Genomic DNA, 20,057 nt, shown 5'->3' with positions numbered 1-20,057 from the left:
AATGCCGTGTCTGATGGTTCAGTGGAAACTGACACCGTCCCCAAAATGGCTTGTAGTTCGACCGCCCCGCGCTGTCACGTGGTCCCATTCCTGAGGGTAGCCTGGGAATTAGAAGCGGTGTGTAGGAGATCATCAATACCCCAACCTCGGAGTAAGGTCCCTTTTGTCTTCGGCTGCACTCTCGTCTCGCAACTTGCGCGTCAATCAGTAGCAGGATGCATGCTCTACGAGATGTCTGCCTGCACTTAACCACATGGAGCAGCCAGCTATAATTTCGAATTAGTCGCACAAATAGCACAATGTGGGCAATTTGTGCTGTTTCCTTAACGCCGCAAGTTGATTGCATACAGCCTGCATATTTTGATTTTATTGATGAAGTTATGCTGCCGCTATACGATGCTGGGGTTTGTCGAACTTGTTGCTGCTGTAACATGACGCAGAATACCATGGACTGTCTTGAACCAATTCGTATGTTAAGATTGCTTGGCTTAAGATGTTTTGTGTATTTTTTTATTTTATTTTTTAATATATCATATCCTTAATGTCGTAATAGTCTGTATTACAAACAGCTTACATATATAGGACCAAGCATTTGACTTGTCTCTTCAGGGAAGGGCACCAATAACACTAGTCTACGTGAGGGTGAAAAAGATGTTTGTTTAAATGCACTAGGTTCAATAAAAAACACCATGCGTTCTCATTAGATGTATGAGTGTTTGGAAGGGACAGGCCCAGCCATACACCAAAAAGTGTTCAGCTGAGTTCAGTCGTGGAAGGTCAGATGGGGAAAGAGCACCCTATCCATTAATTGCATTAAAGCAAAAGCCAGTTTCGTGTTAAACGTCATGTCTTTTCATCAGCTGTACAACAAGCGAAGGGCAAAAGAGATAACAGCCCAAGATTGAGAGTAGAACTTATTTACAAAGATCTGACTCATTTTGTGCTTTACTGAGACATGCACCCACAAAACGGAATATCACTGCAACCATCAAATAAGCTTATATAAGGTTATCCTAGAGGTCAACACAAATCTAAGGTTAATTTTTTAGGAATATATTTAAGCCGTCAAACGCTGCATTTCATTTATTCGGACGAAGAGGATATATTGTAGCTTTCATCCGCGAGTCAAATATCTAGTAATTCTGTTATCACTTAGCTGTTGTATATAGTATATATCAGCTGCAGGTTATAAGCACGGGATGGCATAAAGCAGTAGGCCTATCGATAGGCAGTAAGGAAGTGGGCACTAAAGCGCTGAGACGTGACGGTATTTGACACAAAAAAACTTTCTAATTCTGACTTAGGGTGATCCTGTTGTGACGAGAAAATCTTGTCAGCCACTTGTCTTTGAAACACGCTAATACGTGCGACACATTCTATGTGCTTTTACTAAGTTGGACATCATCATATGACGGTAAATGACCGATCAGCCTGTTGAAAAGGGGCAGTCTACAATGTTGCAAGTCAACGTGATTCGCTGACGTCATGCGTGAGAGCACGTTTACGATGAAAACAAAGGATCACAGCTGAGTGAAGTTGAAATAGTTTTTCAGAGTAGCCTATACGATTTTAAACTCAGACTAATTCCTGTGATTAGCTAAAACTCATACAGAATACAGATGTTGCCATTAGGACAACGCCAACAGTAGCTTGAAATACCATTCAGATAAAACGAGCTTCACGGATTGATATTTTTTTTCCTTATTTCAGTTTGGTGTTTTCAGAGGACCAGGAATATGACAGCGTTAAAAAGGCATGTAGGCAGCTTCTAGAGCAGAACGCCAGAGGACCAAACATTGGCTACTGACGCTATTTTGTTGAGGTTCTTAGAGTAGCTTTACTCGTTTGTGAGGGAATCAACATAATCACGACAAAAGCAACACATTTACACATTTAAAGAAGTAAAGGTAGGCTGTAAAAGTAATCAGAGGTTTTCAATGAGATGCGTTAAGGCCGTGGCCTCCGATACTGATTCGTAGCGGCAAATCAGCAGCCGGTGACATGACTTGAGCAATTATTAGACTATAGGCCTATGCTTACGAACGCCATTGGACAGGTGTTAGGAGACGGTGCAACCAGTAACGGACTCTTATAATCTTCCCACAGGTCAATTATTGATAAGCCATCCGAATCTTACTTCTGACATCAGTGGTAACTCTGCCAAATCATGTTTCCTCATCTTTAATTAACTTCCCGTGGTCACATCTAATTACTTTTGTTTTGTACGGCAAGGCTTACCCTTTCACAGACAGAGAGACTAGAGTAAAACAATATGTATGGGTTACAGAAATCCAGTGGTGTCCAATTAAATATCTTAAATTATATGGTCCTTTTTGTGTGTGCTTGACAATATGCCAGAGGAGGCCTAGTAGTCTACAAAGGCTATACTGACACCAATGACGGGTTTCAATGATAAATAGTTGGTTCACTTGGCATACACACTTTCATATGGCCTTCATACAAATCAATAAAAATCCTTCTGAATTTTCTCGCACTGGTAGGCCAAGACGTCCCATTTGGCGCATCGATGTTCGGCTTCAATTTTACATCCAGTGCTCATCTAAATGCATCTGATGGTAGCTTTATATTATCAATAGCTTTCTTTTCAACCATATATCATTTTAAAAGAATAGCCCTAAGGGTGAAAAGAGGACATCAGAATGTGTAAGCTAATCATTAAGTTGAAGCAGAAATGTATGTTTGCTGCGGCAAAATGATTCTTAGTCTCCAGCCAGATAAAGTAAACGAGCTTGTCGCTCTAAGTCTCACAGGAGACTATGATTTATAAAAACAGAATCTTACATTTTGGGACAAAGGGACTATTAAGGAGACCATCACAAAACCGTTGCCTTATACATTTTAAGATAAAGATTATCGAACAGACACCTTTCACTGGGCTAAATTGGTTGGACTCTACATACATTTCTACCTCATACTCCATCAGTGGTATGTTAATAAAAATGTTCTAAAAACTAAATTCCAGCTGTTTTGCAGACTTGAAAAATTAAGAAGCCTATTAATGAATTAGTGAATTATTCGAAATGGTTATATGAAGTCCATACGTGTGACATGTAGAGAGTCTTTACGCTTCCCTTCAATCCACTTTTGTGGGGACCACCCAAACCGCCAGAGGTGAAAGTTTGGCCAACTCTTTCCAGGTGGCAGCAAAAACTTGGTGGTTATTCATATTCAATCGGCTATGATGCAAACATGCTTTTTGCATAAGGCCAGTGGTGTTTAATGTTGGTTATACATATTTAAAAAAAAAAAAAAAAGCATAGGCCTATGGTTTTCATTTTTTTTAAATGCATGTCTGCTTGGAAGTCGATTGTTAATATCTGGAAGGTACTTTATGTGGGTTACATATTTTTTTTTAATTGCATTTTAAGCCTCCTATTTTTATTTATCGGCCACTCCCGTCGGGCCTCGACTTTATGCATAATTAATTTGCTGTCATAGAGGCTTGCGCTTAGGAGATCAGTAGGCTAGCGAGTGAAACAATGAGAAATGTAAAGAAAATCCCCCAAGAATTGCAACTTCTACAATGAGGCTTTACGTTAGAAGACCTAACCTACGTCAAAAGTTATTATTTAACTAACACTGATGTAATCTCAATAGATTAGGTTTTAATTGAAATACATTTAAATGTAAAGCATCAAGGACGATTACGAAATTACTACAGAGATTTTTTTTCCCATAAAGGCATATTTATTATTGGTAAATATTCACATTGAAATTGACCTGGAGTCGGCTATAAAATCGAGTTTGAGTCATTCGCTATAAAAAAAGTTCTAAATCATCAATATTTGGAGAGTTATCTGAGAGTGGCATGATAACTTAACAGATTTTAGCCACTCATGTTGATCTATTGGCCTTTGGCTGCACCTGTAACAAATGAAGGATATGCTATCAAAACAGCAACATTTGGTTTAGATGTTGCAAAAGGCTCCCTTGCTCTAAATTATTTGGGAGGTTGTCAAAAAAAAGTCTACCCATCACTTTTACCATTTAATAGATTATTGAAAATAACATTTCTTTGGGAGTTTGCGGAATAGTTGCTTATAGACTCTTTAAGGTAAATTACGTATTTTGCAATAATGTCCTCAGAGGTTTGTCTCATGTGGAAATCTATACATTTTATTTTACTAAATATTTTTCTCTGTCATTTACATACAATTATCATCAATAAAGATGTTTTAATTAAAATTAATCCCATTTGTTATACGGCTGCGGTTTTAAAATTTGAACACACAATCCTTGATTTGGATGCATTATATCTGGCCTATGTCACAGCATCTAACACTCAAAAATAGGCCTTTCACAAAGGTCTGGAATATCCCTTATGGGTATTGAATGGGTATTGAATATGTATTCAATTCCTGCGAAGAATAAACCTTGAATGCCAAGTCGAACACACGAAATGGGCTACTATCTTTGTTTAAAGAAAATGCTGCTTTAGGCAACGGTTAGGTTATTTGAATGGGCTAGGTTTTATAGGACCAATTGACTACTCCTACTGGACTATGATAAGAATGCCAAGAACCTTTACGGATTCAAGTGAGCTACACAAAACAGTCTTGACGAATCCCAGTAAACCCAGTTTGGCTAAAAACCGATGTGGGTGGTGTGAGATTGTCCCAGAGTAGCCCGTGGGGAAGATGCAGCGACGCTATGTGGTAGACTAATGTGCTGCAGACTGCAGAGTGAAAGAGGAAATCCTTAGCAGTAGCTTTGGCAACAAGAGTGATAGTGCTACGTTCCCTTTAAGAGCAATGGGAAGCGGTAGCCACGTTCGACTTCTGGAGGAAAAGAGTATGCCTTGGCTTGTAGGCCCGACTAGAGAATCTGATATAGGTTATCAGCTGTTTTGGTGCTTTCTTGAGTACCGGAGTTTTTATAATTAAAAGGGGAACCTTCAAGAATGACCTCATCATGGGTCCCAACATGTGTTTTGCTTTTCTGCCTTTCTATCGGGAAACCAATCCCCACAGTTGCATGGGATGCCGACTTGGAGCTGTTCGATCTCGTTGAAGAAATACCGCAAACATTCTATGAATTCTTGTCTGTGGATAAGGTAACTTGCATATATCACCACATCGTATGCCTTTGTTTCATTGCGCTTTATATAATTTACGCTTCTTTGTCACCTGAAACGTTATGGCATGCATTACGATTTCCCATGTAGCTCTTATGCTAAACAGTATACTGCCCCGTCGTCTCAGGACCACTGAGCAGTAACGGGCTGGTGTAGCTAACGTTACCATGCTTAACTTAACTGTTACACAGTCGAGTTGTTTATGGCTGTTTTGAGCAGTACCATTATATATTCAGTTGACGGACCCTTGTGAATATGAGGGGAGCCTCTGGTTGCAACATAATTTGGCTGCGGCCTGGATTAAACCATAGTCGGTCGGCAACTTTCTACTTAAGTGTTGCAAGTCAAAGCACTGTCATGCACACAGACAACATATGTTACGCCAGTGTTCAACTACGTGGCTTTAACGCATAGAGTAGGCTGAAGGTCTACGCTAAAGAAACATAGCAGGCCTCTCTGATAAATGACGTGTCCCATTTACTTCGAAAGTTGTATACAAATGGTCTGTCCCTGTGGAAAGTTGAAGCACTAGGAGCCTTTACCAGCCGTAGCGTTAGTAACCTCTTAGTTTCAGTCGACACTATGTATTTTGATGCAAGCTACCAAGCATTTTGCTTCCAAATGGCTGATGACTTAAACCCAGTGCCCATTCTTAAAAGGGATAAGCACACCTCATTGGACCCATACTCTTGAAATGTGATGCTGTTGATATTTCAGGACCAACTATTTTAAATACATGTTTTAACTGTGTTCATGCTTATGCTACTGCCAGAGCTAGAACCCTCACTAGGTGGCACCAGTGGTGTGGCACAGCAGGGGCACACACCAATGTGCTCCATTGGTCTCACTCACTCTCACTCCTTGTTCTCCATCAAGGATGCTACATCTGCGGACATTAGGAAGGCCTATCGAAGGCTTTCCCTCGTACTGCACCCAGACAAGAACAAAGATGAAAATGCAGAAAACCAATTCAGACAAGTAAGCACTACAGTCTTGAATTACTTAAATTGGTCTCATATGCGCAATATGAAAAGGACATAGACCCTTTATAAAAGTGTTTCTCTTATACCAGGTTTACAGTCCTCACTATACTATTGCGAAGGCTTGTTAAGACATTGTGTTAAAGCATTTTGATGCTTGTGTTGTGTATGTCTGCTTCTGATTGGAAAATATACAGACTACATCTTAATCGTCTCATCATCATTCACTTTTTAGCTTGTGGCAATTTATGAGGTCATGAAGGATGAGGAGAGGAGAAAGAGGTGAGTAGCTGTTGTTGAGAATAACTTATGTAGTACGCAAGACTCTCCTAAACTTTCTCAGCCTTTATCTAGGAGATAGTATTTTAAATGATTAGGTATGATGATGTGAATGCAGTAATTGAACATTTCACACAATATGGAAGTAGCATACTTTTCTGCTGGTGCGTCAGCCAGATAAGACCAGTTGGAGTAATTGGTAGTAATAGACAATCCACTGCATACGTTATTGTATAGCATGCTTGCCGTACCACCACTCAAGGTCTGGCTACAATCTGGCTAACTTAAGTGGAGTTAGTTGCCACTAGTGTTAAACGGTAATAGCTAGTGAGCTACCAAGTAGTTAATGTGGTTGTTGAGCAGACATTATCGACTGAAATGTACAGCCAATGCATAAATATTTGACCCACTACCTTCAACAAGTGTCACCATTCATTCACTGCCTCCATGCAGCGCTGCAGATGGGATTTTTGAACTGGGGGGGACGCTAACATTTTGTAAACGTTATTTACTGATGATTGTCGCCTTACGTAGGGAGAGTAGTGGGGACGGATCAGGGTCACTATGAATCCGTCCCCAGTGCTATCTGCGCCCCTGCCTCCATGTAATGTTCCTATTCCTATCTCCCTATTCCCATCCACAGTTACGATGAAATTCTGGTCAATGGACTTCCTGACTGGAGACAGCCAGTGTTCTACTACCGTCGCGTGAGGAAGATGAGTAATGCAGAACTAGGCTTCCTCCTCTGCCTGATTTTGACAGTTGGTCATTACGCAGTCATCTGGTCTATTTATCTGGAGAAGCAACTGGTGGGTAGTTGACATGAACTGTGTTGAATAAGGAAGAAGAAAGTGCTGGGAATGGGATTTTAGGGGTAGATTTAGGGGTATTAATGGACATTTTGGCCCCTGGTTTTCAGTAATAACACATACTGTCTGAAAGAATAATTCAGTAATGGCTGAGTTGTTTGGAGAGTTGTTTGGCTGTCCAGAAACAAAATGGCTCCATTCCTCATTGTTGGCACATCCTTATTGCTTCATTCTCCATTTTATTTTGCAGGATGAACTTCTGAGCAAAAAGAAGAAAGAGAAAAAGAAAAAGATGAGCAACAAGGGCATGGAGGAAGTGAAGAATGTTACCCAGGAGAAGAATGAGCGGTAATAAGTCTTTGCCTTTGGATCATTTCAATAGAGATCACCCAGTTTGTTGAACAAGTCATTGAACAAGTGAACACTGAGCAATATTCCATCACATCTTCTGTTTTGATCAGACCCTTTGATAAACCCCAATGGCACGATATCCTGCCACTCAAGGTTAGCATCTGGCTCTACTTCTCCGTGAAGTCCATCCCGCATGTCATTCAGGAAGTGAAACAATACTATGAGGAGTATAAAGAAATGAAGATCAAAGAGCAGGAAGAAGCGGAGGCCTTGGCAGCAGAGGAGTCCCAAATAAGTGAGCCATCTATTCCCATTTTACAAACAGATTTTGAGAATCGTTATGAGAGGACAATTTTGTTGATTAATACACCATAGTGGAATTGATAAGGGTTGTGCTTAAAGTTGCCATATTTATTGGAAAAACATTCATACATCTTGGAAATGCATGCGGTGTGTCGTCATGCATTTCTTCTGTTTGAAGCCGACCAATCCGAGGTTTCCCCTCTTGCTACTGTTACACCAGGGTCGACCACTTGGAAGGTGGCAGTGCTAACCACTGTACCACTATGAGTAGTTTTTCATTCCTAAATGACCTAAAATGACATTAAGTTGCCCTAATGTAATATGATACAATGTTACCACACTTCTCTCAACCCAGAATATAGTGAAAATATGTCGATCATCCCTGATTCTTGATCCATTTTGTGGTTTGTGTTTTCTTTTAACACTTTGTAGAAGAAAAGCGTCCCAAAGTGAAGAAGCCTAAGATCGAGTTCCCAGTCTATGAGCCCAGCATCTCAGAAGTGACCTTTGCAGCACCGTACGATCAGGGAATGGCCATCGAAGACATAGAGGACCAGATGGATGACTGGCTGGTGGAAAAGAAATCTCAGAGAAAGAAAGTAAGAACTTCACTCCTACAGAGGGGGCGACAGTGGTACAGGAGGTAGAGAAGTCGTTTAGTAATCAGAAGGTTGCTAGTTTGATTCCCTGTCGAAGCGTCCTTGAGCAAGACACTGAACCCCTAATTGCTCCTGATGTGTAGTGTGCCATCAGTGTAAATGTAAAAATGTGTATACATCCTTGTAAGTCGCTTTGGATAAAAGCGTCTTCTAAATGACTAAATGTAAATGTGAATACTGAACTCAGTAGAAAGAGCACCATAAACAGGTACTAATCTGCAAAGGTTAGTACCTAATCTGTGCTGTTGATTCTCTGTTCCAGACACCCGAGTGGACAGAGGAGGACGTCAGCCTGCTGAGCCGGTGTATGATGAAGTTTCCAGGAGGCACTCCCGGGCGCTGGGAGAAGATTGGCCACGAGCTGGGCAGATCCGTGTCAGAGGTGTGTGTGTGTGTGTGTGTGTGTGTGTGTGTGTGTGTGTGTGTGTGTGTGTGTGTGTGTGTGTGTGTGTGTGTGTGTGTGTGTGTGTGTGTGTGTGTGTGTGTGTGTGTGTGTGTGTGTGTGTGTGTGTGTGTGTGTGTCCATGCAAAACATGTACAGTATGTGAACTAAGACGAATGGTGTAATTGTGCTGCAAATGGTGAGGCATCAAACACCAAAGTTGTGCTGTAGAATTACAGTGGTTGTAATGTGGTGTCAAAGTTGTTTAACGTTAAGATGAAACTAATTATCCAATCCTCATCTCTGATAGGTGACTGCAAAGGTCAAACAACTTAAAGACCACATCACCATCACACCAGGTAAGATTATTGACATACATTGCACATGTACAGTATGTGATAATAATAATAATAAACTTTATTACAGGCTCAAGGCCCACATGGAAGATGTACAATACATAAAATCAATAAATGACATATAAATATACATACATACAATCATAAATACATATAAATACACAAGGAAAGGAGGGCTTTCCTTGTGTATTTATATGCTTGTATTATTGAATAATGTTTTGAATCTCTCCAGTTAGGCTGCTGTCTTTGTCACTGATGCCTTCCGTGTGGTCCATGCAGGGCTGGTGAAGCTGTCCGATCTGAAAGTGTCCTCTGGAGTGGGGAAAGTCGTCAAACCAATGGCAGTGCCAGACAACATCGCCACGAAGCGTGAGGAACCTCCACCAGTGGAGGAGCATCCAGCAGAGCCTGCTGGCGGCGAGGAGGCGGAGGGGAGGGGCCTGAGGCGGAGGGGAAGGAAGATCACCGCGGGAGGGGAGAGCGGCGGCACTGGGGAGGACAAGCCCGTCAAAAGCCGGCGCCAAAGGGACTTTGACCCCGAGGCCGTGGACGAGGACAGTGAAGAGGACAGGGGGCCGCAAGCGTCGGCGCCGCAGAAGGAGAAAGCCAGTGCTGCTGCAGAGGAGGTGTGGACCCAGAACCAGCAGAAGCTTCTGGAACAGGCCCTGCAGCAGTACCCACGAGGCACCACAGAGCGTTGGGACAGGATCGCCAAAGTGGTGCCCGGAAAGAGCAAGGTTGGTGGCACATGGCCTGTGGTGACCAAAAAAAAAACATAGTTAATGGAAGCTTGCAGCTAAAACCCAGATGTCATATATAGATAAGATTGAGTAAAAGAAGTATCTGCTTGAATTCTTTTGTGTGATTCTTATGTGGTACACACAATGGCGTTAATAATGAAGGAATGCTAGTATTTCTGGACGTTGCGAAAATCTCACGCTTTCAGGCATGGACCCCCTCCCCTACCTCTTCCCACTGACCATATGATCATATCTTATCACTTTGGGTTTGAGCCTTTGTGTCCTCCTAACCAATGTGTTTTTGTTTTTCTCTAGGAGGAGTGTATGATTCGTTACAAGTTGCTGGCTGAGCTCATTCTAAAACGGAAGCAGGCGAAGAGCTGACTCCCCTCTGGCAGCCATCTTGGGTTTTCACTTTACCTCCCACCTGTCTGTCACGTGCCTTAAGCTTCACACAAAATGAGAACCCAGTTGTCGTAACATCAAGAGCTCCCTAGGTTCTACTTGTTATGGAAGCCTTAGCATTGTACTTCAGGAGAATGTGACATCTCCTTTGAGATGCAGTATATGCTGAAAATGGTTTTATTTATTTTACTTTGCTTTTCATCCATTGTCTTGGCCCCTTTATTCCTTCATACTTTATCTGTTTTCAGATATAATAACGTGGGAAACTGATGTGTCACCATTGTTTTTTTTATAAATCTATGAAAAAAAAGTATTTTCAGAGGCATTATGGAGTGTATTCATTCATTCATTCTTTACATTCATTCATTCATTCATTTGGCAGATACTTTTATCCAAAGCAACTTTCATATAGGAACACCAGTCAAGCTACTGTGAGTTAGGAAACCTGTTGTCTATTCGGTGACTGAGGACCGAGAGAGAGACACACACAGGAAGTCTGAGAGTGTTGAGGATGTGGAAAGTGTAAGGGGAATAAATGCTGATCTTAGAGGAGATGAGTTTGAGACACATTTACATTTAGTAATTTAGCAGACACTTTTGTCTAAAGCAACATAATAGGTAGAGACAATGAGGGATTCTTGAATCTAAAGAGGGACGCCCTGCACTGTTGACATTTGGTAGCTTGACCCATTGTCAAGAAACCATAAATGAAAACAGTCTGGGCTGAGATTGCCTTGTGTGAGACGTTCCTTGGTGGAATGCAATTCAGTAAGCCTGAATGATGGAGTTTATGTAGAGAGGTGCAGACCCAGTCTTTACTCTGGGCCAGCCTTAGTGACCTTGTGTGTGACAAGGGGTTGTGTTGTGTTATCTTGTCAAGATTTATAAATACAACATAAACATGGTCATGAAGTATATTGGAGATCAAGTTAAATGCTTGGGTATTCTGTGTTTCATTAATCACTATGGTGATGCCTGCTGCTGTGTGCATGTATGCCCAATGGGCAGCCCGATGGTAACCTGATTATGTGGCCAGACGCAGCTCTACTTCCCCTCCAACCACCCTCGCTGGCAGATGAGCCTTTGGCATGGGAGTAAGTAAGTGCATTAGACAGGTTCTTTGCCTTATTCTAAACTGCACCAATGAAGAAAATGGTTCAGTTGGGAAGGAAACCATAGCTCTCATCGGGAAAAGAAAGAGTAGCCCTGCTTGATCATAGTGATGACTCCTCCAATGATATTGGAAACCTTCCTTTGAGTGAACAAAACATTCTGCCTGTATTCACAAGTCTTATCTCTATTAAAAAATGACCTTGGCTTCTATATCCTCTGAACTCTTATCAGTAGCACACTCTGACCCCTCTTATGCTGTAAACCCATTCACTGGCATTTCAATGTGTCGAGCAGCTGAGAGAAGCAGCAAGCAGATACACTGCATCCACAGACTTCTGTCCAGCCCCAACCAAACAACCGTGCTCTAAACGCTGCTGAGAAGTCTGTAAGAAAATGGCTCGGATGGTCAGTCGCTTCTGTCAGCTGCTTGGTAAAGTGCCTGTTAAATGCCCTCTCCCCCAGAGGAGTTTGGTGCGATCGCTTGGCACAACCTCTGGTGAGACACATTCTGCTTTTGCTTGGTTTTCATAGAAATGAGTGCTGTGTGATAAAAGCTCTCGTAATTCAAACTTACATTTTAAATTATTTACAGGACAGGACAGTACACTTTGCTTCCTTTCTCCAGAATGTTCATATTGTTTGATTTTTCTTTGGTTCCGGTCAAATATGGTTATTCTATGGAGCCTGAACAATTCAAAAGAGAAAAAGTGACTTTAAAGTGGCAGACCATCAAATTTTAGTTTAACCTAAGTGACACTTTGTGTCCAGCTGTATGTCACTGAGTTTGCTAACTGTGAGTATCAAAGTGCAAAAGGAAATTTCTTGTCATATAGCCAGAGCAGCATAAGCTGTTGGCAGACAATTAGTTACCATGGTGCCAACCTGTCCCCAGGCCTGAGGTCACTGACACGCTATGATCAGTCAGGCGGGAGCACAGACTGGAAGAAGAAGCTCACCCCAGAACAGTACGCGGTCACAAGAGAACGAGGCACAGAAGAGGTGAGTGCATAGGCTTGTGACGGATAACATGTAATGCCATGTGACGATCTTCACAGAGCCCAAGGCCTATATCAACTACATTGCCATATACATATATTGGTATATAGCTATGAATTGCAGTTAAGTAGTGGTGAAAATTGGCAAGTATACATTGGTCTGTGGGCACAAACAATTGTTTATTTTTGAGTAGAGAAAAGTTGGGAGAAGTTTTAACTGTTCCCTTCACAAACTGTTCACTTCCTGAAACGACTTTGAAATACCATGTGTCGAGAAACAGAATTACCTCAGAATGGGAAGTGCAGTGTCTTCTTTTTCACTTCAACAGTGTTGAGTTGCTGTGTTTTACTCTCACTTCCCATTTTGTTTATCTTCTCTAGCCTTTCAGTGGCCTCTACCTAAGCCACACGGAAGAGGGCATGTACCACTGTGTCTGCTGTGATACTCCTCTCTTTAGGTAATGCATATTGTGCTGAACAGGAATGCTGTGATACTCCTCTCTTTAGGTAATGCATATTGCTTGTGCTGAACGGGAATGCAGTCGCAAATGAATTGGGCCACTGAGTTCAATTACACTTTTTATAAGCAATGGCAAAGTGACTAGGTCTACGGTTCTCTTGATTTCAGCCGTACCTTCATAATGATGTACCTAACCAAAACAATATTTCAAAGGTCAGCAACCTGAATTTGACTGATGAATGAGTCACTCTGTCCTCTCTCCAGCTCTGCATCTAAATTTAATTCGGGGACAGGATGGCCATCTTTCACTGAGGCCCATGGAACATGGGAGCAAGATGAAAGTCATGCCAACATTCTGCGTCGCCCTGACAACTCACTAGGTAGCACAGCAACAGAAGTTATTTGTAAGCAGGTAAAATACTATAGCATGTCAATAAATAAACACACACACAATAAATCAAATGAATTACATTAGGACGAATACTATGACACTGGTTATTTCCCTAGCACTGGATTTGTTTAATTTTTTTTATTTTTTATGTTATGAAAAGTATTTAACAATATGTGTTTAAATTGTATTCCTCTTAATTCCTCTTTAAATGCATTAATTGGAGTGTCTGTTTAACACCTCTGTGTGTCTCTTGCAGTGTGATGCTCATCTCGGGCACGTGTTCGACGACGGCCCAGAGCCCACAGGCCACCGCTTCTGCATCAACAGCATCGCACTCAACTTCACACCAAGTGCTCAGAAATAAGGCTCACAAATTCTTACACTGGTAATGTCTGACATGTTTTAAATAGACCCCAGATTTCAATTCAAATGAGATGTGACTGAGAAAGTAGCTTCCAGTTACATGGCAACACCATTTTGAACCCAAATTACAATGCATCTGTAATTAATGCAAAAGATGTACGCCTCCTTAGAAATGTACATAACATGAACTTGATGCTCCTGTTCAATATTCCATACTTTTTAGAAAAACTGTAACATCAAGGTGTTGCAAGAGTCAAGACGTTTTTAAAGAGAACAAGCAAATTATTTCTACAAGCAAATTATTTCTGCTGAACTCAAAGAATGCGTTTGATTCATTCAGCTGTTTCACTGTCATTTAGCTGATCATTTTCATAATTGCCATCTTCAGTAAGATCCTCAGAAACCTCCATTGACTTGTTGTCTCTCATGACTGTAGGTCCCATGATTGCTATATGCTCCCTTGATCGCCTCCTCGAGTCTCTACCCAGATATGCAATCAGATATATCATTGACACATCAAGAAGGAAGACCGAGAAGAGGAAGTATCGAAACCACGCTCCAACCACCCTATAAAGGATTAAACATGATTTATTCTGAGGGCCATAGTAGAAGTCTGTTAACATCTTGGTTGAACACGTTGCAGTGACCAAAAAATATTTTTGTTCATTCATGCTTACCAGGACACTTCCATTTCGGCTCTATATAAAAAAAAAAAAAACATAAAATTGCATCATTTTATTTGACTTATTAATGGAGTGCATCAGCTTCCCGAAAAAGAATCACTAACCAACTCAAACACAGAGACATATTCTAGTCTAAAGAGCTTTTAAGTCCCATTTAGGCTACCACTGTGATTGGGCTTATGGGCTCTAAGCTCATACCACTGCGACCTTTGTAGGTACAACAGAAGTGAAACGATGTTAATAAAATTAAATGGAGAGGGCTTGCGTCTTCCTCAGTCAGCAGACCAAGAAACAGACAAGCCTCAAACCAATAACCGAAATGATCTCCAAAGGAAATAGCATGTATCTAACCTGACATGTTAAAAGTAGCACAGTTTTCAATGGGTTTTCAACACAATATTCACTTCCCACCACCCCTACTTACCGGATTTGGCCTCCAGTGAATTATTCCTCTTCCCTACAGAGAAAATCAAAACAAAACTGTGCTGAGATGAAGCAGCTACCTATTTCACATTTATTTTTTATCTATGTGAGGATTGGTGGTCAGGATCAGTGTTCCCGTCTGTTGTCATGAAGGCGCTTGAGAAGTTGTCATGTAGCTGTAACTCTTAATTTATTTTTTAGTTCATGTCTAAATCTTCGAAGGATATTGAATCAACAGTGTCTGCAGTGCACACACACACACACACAGAGAAAGAGAGAGAGCGAGAGAGAGACATGCGGTTAGGCATATGTGTCACATTACCCACAGCAGACACTTATGTGCAACAGGAAAGAGACACAAACATCTCCAAAGACAAACATAACAGGCATATTCACAAACATCCATTACATTTCAGTGATAAATATCTGCAAAGTCCTGTTCTAATCCACATCATTCACATGTTCTGATCTCTACACCATAGGCAACAGTCAAGAATCCAGTCATGGTTTAGAAAGGAAAAATAGCATTTATTCTGTTGTGAATAAATATTTACATTTGTCAATTTTACGTGTTGTAAAAATACGGAAATACAGAAAACTGGTTATTGCCCTCAGATAGTGATTATAAAAAGGTATTTCTTCAACAACCCCTGACAAATAATATAATATAGAGATAGAGAAAGAGAGAGACAGAGAGAGACAGAGAGAGAGAGAGAGAGAGAGAGAGAGAGAGAAAGAAATGCGGATAAGGGCAGGAATAAGCATACGATTCACATCAACCCACAGCAGACACATATGTGTAACAGGAAAGAGACACAAAGAGTTCGACCAACATAACACTCTACAGCAGGGGTCACCAACCGTTTTGAAACTGAGCGCTACTTCAAGGGTACTGAGTAATACGAAGGGTTACTTGTTTAATACAAACTTCCTGAATAACAATAACCTGAATGCCCAGATTCGATTCGTCTCACATCAGATGATAAGAAGCTGAAAGAATCTTTGTTCTAAGCTGTTGGGTTAGGCCTAGTTGTTAAGGAAGTGCTTCTTGGCCCAACTTCTCCAGTGTTATCATCTGTGAGTAGTGTTTTTAAAACATGCCTTGCAGGCGACATGTGGTCCCTGCGGACCAGTGTCAGCCACCTCTGCTCTACAGGCATATTCACAAACATCCATTACATATCAGTGATTAATATCTGCAAAGTCATGTTCTAATCCACATCATTCACATGTTCTGATCTCTACAGCATAGGCGACAGGCAAGAATCCATAGTCATGGTTTAAAAAGGAAAAAAAAACATTTAATCTATTGTGTATAAATATTTACATTTATACATTTTACCTATTGGAATATTAGGAAAATACAGAAAAACTTGTTATTGCCAGACAATTCAAGCCAAAATAACTATGTTAAGCAGCTAAAAAGGTTGTATTCATTAGAAAAAAAATAGATGATAAGAAATGAACATATATCCTGTTCTAAATTGTCTGTGTCAATCATGTTATCTTCAAATACATATCAAATGAGCCCAATCCAGCACTAGAATCCTCACTGGTATTTAAATAAATCACAAAAGGCTCGAAGTAGCAAATATAAATATGAATACTTCAAGGACATAAAGGACATGCTCTGTCTATCTAACACGCTGTGAGGCCAACATTACAACGTTGTTGAGTCAGACAGAAGTTCTTGGTTGATGGTTGTCTCAGACATTATTTCAAAAGTGTTTTAAACATATTCACATTGTTTCAAAACATCAGTTTGGTCCTCAGATAGTGATTATCAAAAAAGATTAAATTAGTCAGGTATTTCTTCAACTTCACAATAGTCATCATTCCCCTCTGTATCTTCCTCTGCTGAAATCACATTTCCTTGCATCAGTGTATTAACTCTATCCATGGTTTCTTCTATTCTCATTTTCAGATATGCTAGAATAAATATGACCACAATACAGGAAATCCAAATGACGAACAAGAAGTATCGATAACCTGGTCCAAAAACCCCTGACAAATAATATGGAGAGAAGAATAAAAAATCACATAGGTTGATAAGAAATATGATATGAGAAAAAAGGGTATTTATACAGTATATCATAAATTCAATATGTTCTTATCACTTACATGGTAGTGGTAGGGCTCTTGTAATTTCGAATCTCCCTGAATATTTACAAAGAAAAAGGCAGGGTTAAGTTTAGTCAAGTAAATGTTTAATGCCTGACAAATATGGCAAATTGATTCCTTGACTATTTCAAAAGTGAACTCATTCCAGGCAGCCTTACATACCTGCAGAAATGTAATAATTGTCCATGTCCTCCCTACAGATGTCTGTGAACAAAAGGTATCGACTGAATAATCTTTCAGTGCACTAGACAGTACATTATGGTTTGTACTTTTGCTTCTCATGTACTCTGAAGCATCTCACCTTATAGTTGGGCTGGGTACAGAGATCAAAGGCAACGATAACATAAAAAGAGGAAGTATAGTCTGAGTAAGTCTGTCGTCATGAAGGGGCTTCAGCAGGTGTCATGTAGCTCTGTAAGTCTTAATACATTTTTGACACATGAGATTCTGCACACACACACACACATAGAGAGAGAGATAGAGAGAGAGAGAGAGAGAGAGAGAGAGAGAAAGAAATGCGGTATGGGCAGCAATAGGCCTATGTGTTACATCCTAGCACAGCAGACACATATGTAAAACAGGAAAGAGACACAATTAGATCTGACCAACATAACACTCTACACCAGTTGTCACCAACCTTTTTGAAACTTAGAGCTACTTCCAGGGTACTAGTACGAAGGGTTACTTGTTTGATACAAACTTCCTGAATAACAAAGTTGCCCAGATTCGATTCGTCTCACATCAGATGATAAGAAGCTGAAAGAATCTTTGTTTTAAGCTGTTGGGTTAGGCCTAGTTGTTAAGGAAGTGCTTCTTGGCCCAACTTCTCCAGTGTTATCATCTGTGAGTAGCGTTTTTAAAACATGCCTTGCGGGCGACATGTGGTCCCTGCGGACCAGTGTCAGCCACCTCTGCTCTACAGGCATATTCACAAGCATCCATTACATTTCAGTGATTAATATCTGCAAAGTCATGTTCTAATCCACATCATTCACATTCACAACAGAAAAGAATCCATAGTCATGGTTTAAAAAGAAAAAATAGCATTTAATCTGTTGTGTATAAATATTAACATTTATACATCTTACCTACTGTAATAATAGGGAATACAGAAAAACTGGTTATTGCCAGACTTTTCAAGCCAAAATAACTATGTGAAGCAATTATAGGGGGTGTATTCATTCAAAAAAATAGATGATAAGAAATTAAAATATATCCTGTTCTGAAATGTCTGTGTCAATCATGTTATCTTCAACTACTTACTAAATGAGCCAAATCCAGTATTAGAATCCTCACTGGTATTTAAATAAATCACAAAAGGCTCGAAGTAGCAGATATAAATATGAATACTTCAAGGACATAACGGACATGCTCTGTCTATCCGACACGCTGTGAGGCCAGCGTTACAACGTTGTTGAGTCAGACACGCTGTTGTTGGTCGATGGTTGTCTCAGACATTACAAAAATGTTTAAAAACATATATTCACATTGTTTCATCAGTTTGGTCAGGTATTTCAATTTCACAATAATCATCATTCCCCTCTGTATCTTCCTCTGCTGAAGTCACGTTTCCTTGCATCAGTGTATTAACTCGATCCATGGTTTCATCTATTCTCATTTTCAGATATTGTTAGAATAAATATGACCACAATATAGGAAATCCAAATGACGAACAAGAAGTATCGATAACCTGGACCAAAAACCCTTGACAAATAATATGGAGAGAAGAATACAAAAATCACATAGGTTGATAAGAAATATGATATGAGGAAAAAAAGGGTATTTATACAGTATATCATGAATTCAATATGTTCTTATCACTTATATGGCAGTGGTGGGGCTCTTGCAATTTTGAATCTCCCTGAATATTTAGAAAGAAAAGGCAGGGTTATGTTTAGTCAAGTAAATGTTTAATGCCTGACAAATATGCTTTTGATTCTTTGACTATTTCAAAAGTGAACTCATTCCTGACTAGGCAACCTTACATACCTGCAGAAATGAAATAATCAAAATGTCCTCCCTACTAGGTTCAGAGATGTCGTTCAAAGTCAAACGTTAATATAAAAAGGGGAAGTACAGCAAAACAGAGTTGTGAACAAAAAGAAAGGAAGTTTAGATTTCACACCACTAATTTGGTCTTGGTCAGTTTAAGCCAAGATGTGGTGTATGAAAGCCAACATTTGCTTATAGACTTTAAAGACTTTTCTCCTTCAGTCTTCTGGGTTTCAACCTTTGGCCCTTTGGACAGTGATCCGAAGCCACTAAAGACCAAAGGCTCCTTATACCACATATACCGCATTAATCATACATACTATTTACATTTTGCTGTTGGGAGAACCGAGGTATTTTCATTCCGGACAAGGGCCTGACGACTTAGCAATGAAGGGAGAAAGGTCTGAATTATTGTTGCCTTTGGTTTGATGCTTGTTCTTGGCGATTGCAGGTCGGAAGGGTAACCTCATCAGGATAGCCACTCAGTGGTTCACATTATTTATAAACAAAAGATTAAATCTGAAATCAGATTTCAGTCAACTAGATAGGCAACTGATAGAGAAACATTCAGATATAGCTTTTGTTTTCTTGTCTGAACCAAGTGCAGATCTTTACAGTATAAAACGTTTTTTTATTTATCCTATTTTCGCAAGAAAAAAAAGAATTAGGCCTATAGGAACGAGATTTGGGCCGATGTAAAATATATGACGGCCACATCCTGAGCGTGATTTGCTATCCAGTAGGTGGCGACATTGTATTTAATAGGCCTCACTAGAACAGCGTGCAGTCTGTCTCTGCCAAATTATAGGTTACTGCGGTGTCAGTGCTATTTCTCGCATTCATATCGAGATTAAATGGTTATTGAAGTGTGAGAGAATGTGGAAGTAAGATTTAGGAAAGAGGAAGCGTTTGAAATCGTTGTCTAAGGCGTGTGTTAAGGTAGAAAGGTGTAGCTAGCCTATTATGCATTAAGGTTATAAATGCATGATTGTCTAGATATCATCCTTGTTGTTTCGAGGGCAGTACTGGTTCTGTTAGATAAATTAAAGTGAGATTGCTCGCAGTGCACCAAATTGGTGCTATTGATTTGTAATGCACATTTTATCCTGAGATTATGGTAGCTCTGAAACGGGGACTAAAGTTTCAAAACAGGAAGT

General features: G+C 40.2%; 2 protein-coding genes across 2 annotated transcripts; both read left to right on the top strand.

The window, feature by feature from the left end:
* Positions 1-4,792: 4,792 nt before the first annotated feature.
* dnajc1 (DnaJ (Hsp40) homolog, subfamily C, member 1) lies at positions 4,793-10,672 on the top strand. Its single transcript, XM_080837524.1, has 11 exons — positions 4,793-5,074; positions 5,972-6,073; positions 6,311-6,357; positions 6,998-7,163; positions 7,414-7,511; positions 7,625-7,809; positions 8,250-8,416; positions 8,739-8,858; positions 9,169-9,217; positions 9,494-9,951; positions 10,270-10,672. Exons 1-11 carry the CDS (start codon positions 4,922-4,924, stop codon positions 10,336-10,338), a joined length of 1,614 nt encoding a protein of 537 aa, XP_080693650.1. The 5' UTR covers positions 4,793-4,921; the 3' UTR covers positions 10,339-10,672.
* A 1,193-nt stretch (positions 10,673-11,865) lies between these two features.
* On the top strand, positions 11,866-13,682 carry LOC308364410 (methionine-R-sulfoxide reductase B2, mitochondrial-like; the record flags this gene model as incomplete). The annotated part of the gene is made up of 5 exons (XM_080837536.1): positions 11,866-11,968; positions 12,365-12,471; positions 12,849-12,925; positions 13,192-13,339; positions 13,575-13,682. The coding sequence occupies 5 exons, from the start codon at positions 11,866-11,868 to the stop codon at positions 13,680-13,682; spliced, it is 543 nt and encodes a 180-aa protein (XP_080693662.1).
* Positions 13,683-20,057: the final 6,375 nt, after the last annotated feature.

The sequence above is a fragment of the Sprattus sprattus genome (assembly GCF_963457725.1).
Source record: "Sprattus sprattus genome assembly, chromosome: 4".
Lineage (NCBI taxonomy): Eukaryota > Metazoa > Chordata > Actinopteri > Clupeiformes > Clupeidae > Sprattus > Sprattus sprattus.
This window is presented reverse-complemented; position numbering and strand designations above follow the sequence as displayed.